This window comes from Tupaia chinensis, unplaced genomic scaffold (assembly GCF_000334495.1).
Source record: "Tupaia chinensis unplaced genomic scaffold, TupChi_1.0 Scaffold145741_1, whole genome shotgun sequence".
Taxonomy (NCBI): domain Eukaryota; kingdom Metazoa; phylum Chordata; class Mammalia; order Scandentia; family Tupaiidae; genus Tupaia; species Tupaia belangeri.
Genome location: NW_006205599.1, coordinates 371,595 through 379,991, shown reverse-complemented (window position 1 = coordinate 379,991; position 8,397 = coordinate 371,595). Strand labels below are relative to the sequence as shown.

Sequence of the window (8,397 nt, the reverse complement as noted above, 5' to 3'; positions counted from 1 at the left end):
GGGCCCGGCCTCTCCACGCCCCCGACACGCCCCACCTGCCCGCGCCCGGGAGGAGCCGCCGAGACCTCGCGCCTCCCGCCCCGCCCCTGCACCCTCCTGGGGGGCGGCCGGCGCCTCCGGGTTGAGGGCGAAAACCGCCGCCCCACGCCTAGCACACGCGTTCTCCACGCAGGAAGCAACGAATATTAAAACAAAGAGGAGATACCCCGGAGCGTGCAAAGGTTTTCTAAAAAGTCCATGAGTTAACTTCGGATTCACTGAGGCCACCTGCCTGGCCCCTCTTGGTTTTCCGACCTCAAACTTTCCAGTGTTTTGAGATCCAGCCGCGGAATCCACGTCCGGTCTCCACTGATCGGCTCCCAGCCGAGAATAATAGATATGATTTCCAACCCTTTAAGGGATACAGAAGAGTATCTAACCTTTGGTGTGGCCCCTTCTTGCGGATTCTGAGATCGCAGGAACCGAAATCGGGTGTCTAATTTTTCCCACCAAGCGATGTATTCGATCGCATTCGGGAAGTATTTGTTCATTTTCTCTCTGGTTTGTAGAGTCTTTTGGCGTGATTGGTAATCTTGAAAAGCAGAATGGGGAACGGTTTCAAAGACACTTAAATGAGTGGTTTAGGCATTAGCATTTTAAAGCCAAAAGTTTAAAGTAATTTATACTGTGCAAGAAGCTCTCTTTTACAAAATGGTTTCATCTAATTATGGCATATGACTTGCCCTCTACGTTGGTGAGTTTTCGAATGCGGCTCCCTGCCTGGAAAAACAAACAAAACCGGTAAAATCCTCTGCCGACCCCGCATGCACACGGTCGCTATTTATTGGCTCAACCGCAATAAGAAAATGGTTTCTTTTACAATTAAAGTATTCTTGAATGTGTTCTTAATAAATGACAGGTCTCATAAGATTCTCATGGTCTGGCTATATTTTTCTATTTGCCAGTTGGGTTTGATAGTTGAGGATATTTAATAATTCGGAACGACCCTCTCCCTCCGGCATTTGTTTTCGTGGTAAAGTTAGTCCTGCGCTTTGGGGGAAAGTGTTGTCTTCTAGTAGCGCTCCTCTTAAAAAAAAAAGAAAGAAAGAAAGAAAGAAAAATGAAAGAAGGAAGGAAAGAAAAGAAAGAAAGAAAGAAAGAAAGAAAGAAAGAAAGAAAGAAAGAAAAAGAAAGAAAGAAATCCAAAGAAAATTAGTGAGCAAATTTGCATACTTAAAATGCAAATCACACTTCAAATGCAACTATTTGGTTGCCTTTTCTGGAACAAGGAATTATTGTCATCCCTAGAGCATAGTATTTCTTTCAGTCTCCTGGCAAAAGTTGTAGAAAGGAATAGTGTCTGTCTTAATTACATTTTGGTTTAAAGATCTAAATGTTTTCTTTTTTAATTTAGATAAACACAGTGGTGTTGTTGTTTTTCCTTCCCAAATGTCCGGAGACAGAGTTGCTTGGTAATATTTGAGGTTTCATCTGGGATGTTGATAGGATGACCCGGGAAACTGGAAAGCAACGTTTAATAAATTATAACGTCCAAATGTCATATTTTTTTCTTAAATGTAAAGGCCTAAACTAAAAAGAAGATCCAAAAGAAAAGTTGGGAACCTAGATAGCAATAAACTATGAAAGGTTGAAGCCCTCTCCTCTTTAGTAATTAGGATCTTCAAGAATATATTTTCCCTTATCATTTAGCAAATTGCTTACCCATAAGTTGTTTACAGTTTTACTTTAGAGTATAATTCTTCATCCAGTAGCTCCAAATTATCCTCAATAGAGGCTATGATTGCAGATTATTATTTCTTTTGATTCAACCTAATGGATATATTTGATCCCTAATTAGCTGTATCTTTTGCGGACCTGTTTTATTTAAAAGTGACAGAGCCACCTAGCGTTTCTTTGCCTCTATTACAGCATATATCCCCAGAGGGATCCTTAGAGAGGACACCCCCTCTAGGGGTTTAGAAGTTTTATATTCCTATCATTTTTAAAATTTTGTTAGAGGGCACCTGTGCTGGCCAGAGAGAGAAAGAGAGGGAGAGAGAGAGAGAGAGAGATTTCCAATGGGATGTGGTCACGCCACAACCCCTTCTTGGTTTCTCCATCCTGCTGGATTTGGGGCATGCACACATGCGTGATGTGTTTTTCAAGCCACTAGGGTGGGCTTCCAGCTACGCAGGGATTTGGTTCCTTTAACCACCACATTGACCCTATCAATTTTTAATCACATTTTAATTAGATAATCTTAATGCTAGTATTGTTCATGGCTGGGTTACTTAATGTCAGAATTAAAATAATGCTTTTATCCTTTTTCTTATTTTAAATTAAACAAACTTGAAAAGCATGCAATGCAGGACCATCAATAGCCATAATGGCTATGTCGCTGGACTCCCATATAGTCGACTGCGGTTCTAGTCCCGGACCCAATAGCTTAAACTCACGCCAGGCACGTGTGCATGCGTGCCCAAGATCCCAAGAGGAGAATGGAGGAGAAGGGATTGAGGTGTGGTCATCCCCCCTGGGGGGTGATTTTTTTGCTTTCTGTCTCTCTGTCTCTCTCTGACTTTTTGGCGAACGCACATGGCCTATAGCAAAAACCTCTCAGAAAGAAAGAAAGAAAGAAAGAAAGAAAGAAAGAAAGAAAGAAAGAAAGAAAGAAAGAAAGAAGGAAAGAAAGAAAATCATGCCAGGCACGTGTATGTGTGCCAAAAATCCTTCGAAGAGAATGGAGGAGAAGGGATTGCAACTTGGCCATTCTTCCCCTCCCCCCCAGGGGGATGACTTCTTGCTTTCCTTCTAACTTTGTCTGTCCCTCTCTCCAGCAAGTGCACATGCCCAGAGGCAAAAACCTCTCGAAAAAGGAAAAAAAACTAAAGAAAAATCATTATTTGTTAAATTAACAAATAACTACCTAATGAATGCCACGTTGGAAAACCCATTTAAAGCTGTGTGACTACACATACACATAAAAAAACCAAAACCCAAACTGAGACCTGGGAAACATTTCTATTGCAAAAAGAGTATAGAAACATTATCTACACATGAAGAAAACCTAAAGTAACAAAGAAGATTTTAGAAAATGCTTCGTGCCTTCCCTAAGCTGTCAGCAAGTTTGACCTTTATGAAACAAGAAGAATAAGATGGAAAGTTTTTTTTATGTCAGCAAGTTTGACCTTTATGAAACAAGAATAAGATGGAAAGTTTTTTTTTAAAAGAAAGAAAACCAAAAAATTGAATATAAAAGAAAAGAGATGGGACCAGCAGATGGCGTAATGGCTATGTTGCTGGACTCCCATGTAGTTGACCATGGTTCTAGTCCCAGACCTGGGTTTAACACAAGCCGGGCACATGTGCATGCGTGTGTGTGTGTGTGCGTGCCCAAGATCCTGAGAGGAGAATGGAGGGGAAGGGATTGCAGCATGGCCATCCCCCCTGGGGGTGATTTCTCGCTTTCTGTCTCCATCTTTCTCTTTCTGGTGAGCGCATGCGCCCTATAGCAAAAACCTCTCTAAAAAAGAAAAGAAAAAAGAGATAAAAGGCAAACAGACTCTGGTATCAGTGGAGATGAGAAAAGAGGTGAGAAAAGATTTCAAGAACACTCAAATTGTAATGGAGAATACAGTACCCAGTAGAGGGACAGGAGGCCCCAAGCACATGGGGAAATGATGTGAAATGCATTACTGCGTTTATTGTTTCTGTGAGGACAGGATGGCTTATTTAAGAAAAGATGTTGAGGCCCCCGGAGCTGGACCCACTACCGCATTCCTTCCTTACTGTGTTTTTTCCCTACTTCTGGCAAGGTCATTGATCCTCGTATTAGAGCTGGTAGTGACCTTCAGATGGGCACCCCGAACAGTGTCTGTCCTCGCCCGCCCTTTGATCCCTCAAAGTTGTGACTTGCAGACTGAAACAATTCGGAGGGACAGTTCATTTGCTCCTTTGACAAATACGGTCATGTTTACTGAGACCCGGTGTTGGGAAACTGAGGCATCCCTTTCCCCCATGAGATAAGCTTCTTGCCAAGGTGCAATTTGATTTCTGTTCCAAGAATTCCTTTCCCTTCCGAGGCCTTTTTGTTGACTTGTCCCTGCCAGTCACAGCGCACAGCCATGTGGGGATCAGGCAAGACTGGAGTGAACTAAGATACAGAGTGGGGAAAAAATAAAACCCTGGGGGGCCAGCCGGTGGCATGATGGCTAAGGTGGTTGGATTCCACATGGCCGACTGCACAGTTCAAGTCCCAGACCTGGAGGCTTCAAGAACACTCTGGGTGTGTGTGCATGTGTGCCCACAACCCTGACAGGAGAATGGAAGAGAAGGGATTTCAGCGGGTCTATCCTGCCTTGGGGGTGATATTTTACTTCCTCTCTCTCTCTCTCTTCCCCTCATCTCTCTCTCTCTCTCTTTCCAGCAAGTGCATGCGCTGTGTAGAAAACAGAAAATCCAGGGAGGCTCAGAAGCCGAGGCAAGGCCCAGGGACCACTCGGTCACACATCACTGATCCCCGAAACCAAAGCCCTTCCCCCCACTGCAAACACTAGGCACGGGAAGTCTAACAAAAAAGGAGAAATCCTGGAAATTCTAGAAGCCTAAAGCGTCTGAGGGTCTGCCGAAGTGCCACGTATTTAATGCAGAGAAATAAGAGAAAATGTTACCAGCCTATGGTAGCGCTCCAGCAATTCATTTGGCTGAGAAGTTACTAATTTGTGACTCCCTGGCTAGAAAGCCCCTGCCCTTTGCATCACTCTCCCCTCCCAGGTCTCTGGAATGCTACCTGCCTCTGGCTCTTGCTGATTAGCCCCATTCTTGAGCTTCCTCAGCTACCTTCTCACACTCTTCCTTCTGCTCCAGATCTGCCTCCCAGTGTGTCTTCGGCTCTCCTAGACGGCTCGCCTTCCAGCCCATCCCTGGTGTCCTTCCTCGAGGCTATCTTAGCTGAAGGCTGCCTCCCCACTCCCCCAGCGTGGGCTAGCAGGCAGGTATCCTCTTTGCTCATCAGTGCCCCTGCCTGGCCATTCTTTCTCCTCCCTCTTATTAGAGCATCTCTCAAGTGTTTCTTTTCTTTTCTTTTTTAAAGAGATTTTTGCTATAGGGCACGTGTTCTCACTAGAGAGACAGAAAATGAGAAATCACCCCCCAGGTGGGATGGCCATGCCACAGCAACCTCCCCTCCTTCCTCCTCTCAGGATTTTGGGCATGTACGCATACAGGCCCGGCATGAGTTTTAAGTAGCCGGGTTCAGGACTCAAACCGCAGTCAACCACGTGGGTATCCAGCAACGTAACTGCAATGCCATCTGCTGGTCCCTCTCTCGAGTCTTTTGCGTGTTCTACCTTGTCTCCCTTCTCTATGTTCATTAGATGTCCCAGTCTGGTCCATGGTCTTCTGTTCTCCCTTAAGCCCAGCTATCATCCTGGGTGGCTCATGACTCATCCAATGCCCTGGCCCAACATTTCCAATAGCCAACTCCCGCTCTCCAGTTCAGGCATCCACCATCTAGAATGTTCTAGGAGAACTAGGACTGTGTCTCTTGATGTTCCCTCTTTTTTGTAGAGCTAACAATTAGGGAATATCGGCTAAGTACCTGACACCGTATTAACCACCCATATGCACTATCTCGTTACATTCTCACAGCAACCCTATAGGATAAGAACTGCCATTCGACAGTTTACAGATGAAGAAACAGGCACAGAGAGGTTAGCTAACTTAACTGTAGCCTTCCAGCTTGTGAGGGTAAAGAGGGGTTCCAACACGGGCAGTCTGGCTGAGGAGCACATGCCATTAGAACTCAGCTCTAACTGCCTTCGCCACTGTTTCCCCAGAGCCTAGTCCAGTGCCTGACATTAGTGCCTGCTCAGTTGTTTCTGTGACTTGAAGAAATTCAGATGCATTAAGTGTGGACAATAGAAGTGAAGTCTCACTCCTACAACCTCCGACTTCACCCCCTGCCCCGTGTTTATACACCACACCCTCTCACCAGAGAAGCCGCTTGCCAATTCCTTTTATTTTTCTCCAGAAAATTCCTTGAGGCCCATACCCCTCGCCCCCAGTTACACGCATTTTAAACATGTAAAAAAATGTTATGTTATTCACATGACTCTTCACCTTACACGTCCATTACTATCACTTGGGTAGCTTTCCAAAATGGCTATTTTCCAAGATGGCGCATCTCATTTTGTCCACTGGGTTTTCCCTTTCATGAGGTATTCAGTGAGAACCTGCTGTATGCTCATGTGTAGGTGGTTTAGAGCCAGTGCCCAGTCTAGGTTGTTGGTGACCTCCCACACCTGTTGGGCACTTTTAAATGTAACCTTTTTCTGGTTATTTGGTTTTTGTTTTTCTCTGTTTTACAGGTGAGGTCTCACTATGTTGCCCAGGCTGCTCAAACTTATGATTACCCCGTCTCAGTCTCTAGCACAGGCACATGCCACTACACCTGGCTTTTTAAATTTAACCTATTTTTTTTAAAAAAAAATGATTTATTTCATTTTATTTATTATTACTATTTTCTTTTTGCCATTGGGCATATGCACTCACCAGAGAGGGAGAGAAAAAGACACAGGGAAAATGAGAAAGCAAGCCACTAGGTCCAGGACTTGAACCATAGTCAACCATGTGGGAGTCCAGTGCCCTAACCACAATGCCACCTGCTGGCCCCTAATTTATCCTTTTTATTTATTTATATAGAGAGATTATTAGAAAATTTTTCCTTTGTATAAAAAAATAAAAATAAAAAAACACCATGATTGAATTTACTAAGGATAGTCAGTTTCTCGCTGGGATATGCTGGTCAGTAGGCATGTACCCCAAGTGTTCCATTCTGTTTAGCTGCCCTGGCAGAGGTGCCTCGTTTATTCCACCAGCACCGTGGGGACCGTGGGTGCCTATTTCTCTTCACCCTTGCTAGCACTAGATGTGGTCAAGTCCTTCGGCCTTTGTCAATCTTAAAAGCACAAGAGTCTACCCGAAATATGCTTTGGTTCGATTTCCTTCCCTCCCTTCCTTCCTTCCTTCCTTCCTTCCTTCCTTCCTTCCCTTCTTCCTTCCTTCCTTCCTTTTTTCAAATGGAATTACTTGAATTTTTAAAAATCATTTATTTATGTATTTTTACATTTTCCCATTTACTTTACATAGCAACAAATTTTTGCTCATACTCCATAGTTCTTGACAGTTAATAAATAACTTTCAAAATTTCAAAACTGAATTTTTTTTGCGGGGGGAGAGGTTTATGCAACAGGGCGCGTGCGCTCGCCAGAAAGACAGAGAGAGAGAGAGATAGAAAGTGAGAAATCACCCCCCCAGGGGGGATGGCCACACCATAATCCCTTCTCCTCTGTTCTCCTCTTGGGATCTTGGGCACGCACGCACATGTGCCTAGCATGAGTTTAAGCCACCGGGTCTGGGACGTGAACCGCGGTTGGCTACATGGGAGTTGAGCAACATAGCCATTACGCTAACTGCTGGTCCCAAAACTGAATTTTAAAGATAATGTTCGAAAAATTTGTTACAGTTTTGTGTGTGAGTCTGTAACAGAGACAGTATGGTTTTAAATAATTTTTGAGAAAACATTTGCATGTTAACTACTCAAACTATTGAAAAGCAAACACCTAGCGCACAATTCACACACAGACCTTCTCAACTCAGCCCTGCCTACCAGGTATTCTGTGATATACCCTCTGCTAGCAAAGATCAGTCTCTTTTTCTTCCTTCAGAGCCTCCCTCAAGATAATCCTCTGGTTGTGGTGTTCTTTTACAATCTCTACAGATTATAATGCTGAGTTGGAAAAGTCCAGAACATTTTGTGGTATGAATTTTTTCATATAGCTTCTCTAATCCTCTCTGCCAGGCAGAACTGTTTATGGTGCCAGGCCATCTTTCCAAGATTTTCTGTTAGCTTACTTGAGATCAACCTTAGTTTATAGTTTTCTGGTTTAATCTTCAGATATGACATTCCAGTTAAAGCCCTGTCCAATAACAAGTATTTCCAATTTCTGATTCAAGGCAACAGGTATTATTGAACTTTTACAAATAACCCTTCTGCCACAAGCTAAGAATACTCCCAAATATTTTCCAATTATGAGGGGTTAGGAAGGGAGAGAAGTTTATGTTTCCATTTAAAGAAACAAAAGAAAGAAGAAAAGTTATTTTAACAAATTGCTGAAACTATCAACAGCTCAAAAGAAAGCAGAATCCTTAAATTGGGAAAACAAAGTATATTAAAGAAATCAGTACTGTTTGACTCAAAAGTCATAAAATTCTATTTCACATGGGACCGACCAGCAGTTGGCGTAATGGCTGTATTGCTGGACTCCCATGTAGTCGACTACGATTCGAGTCCCAGACCTGGTGACTTTTTTTTTTTTGGAGAGGTTTTCGCTATAGGCTGGGGGGGGTTTGCGCGAA

General features: G+C 43.6%; 1 protein-coding gene across 1 annotated transcript in view; it reads right to left on the bottom strand.

Annotated features, from left to right (window-relative positions):
• FOXI3 (forkhead box I3) overlaps positions 1-8,397 on the bottom strand; it is a 39,381-nt gene that overhangs the window by 7,556 nt on the left and 23,428 nt on the right. The window contains exons 5-6 of the mRNA XM_006168386.1: positions 723-759; positions 420-571 (exon numbers count right to left, since the gene is read on the bottom strand). Of these exons, the coding sequence (XP_006168448.1) occupies positions 420-571; positions 723-759 (189 nt within the window). The remainder of the gene's footprint in view (positions 1-419; positions 572-722; positions 760-8,397) is intronic.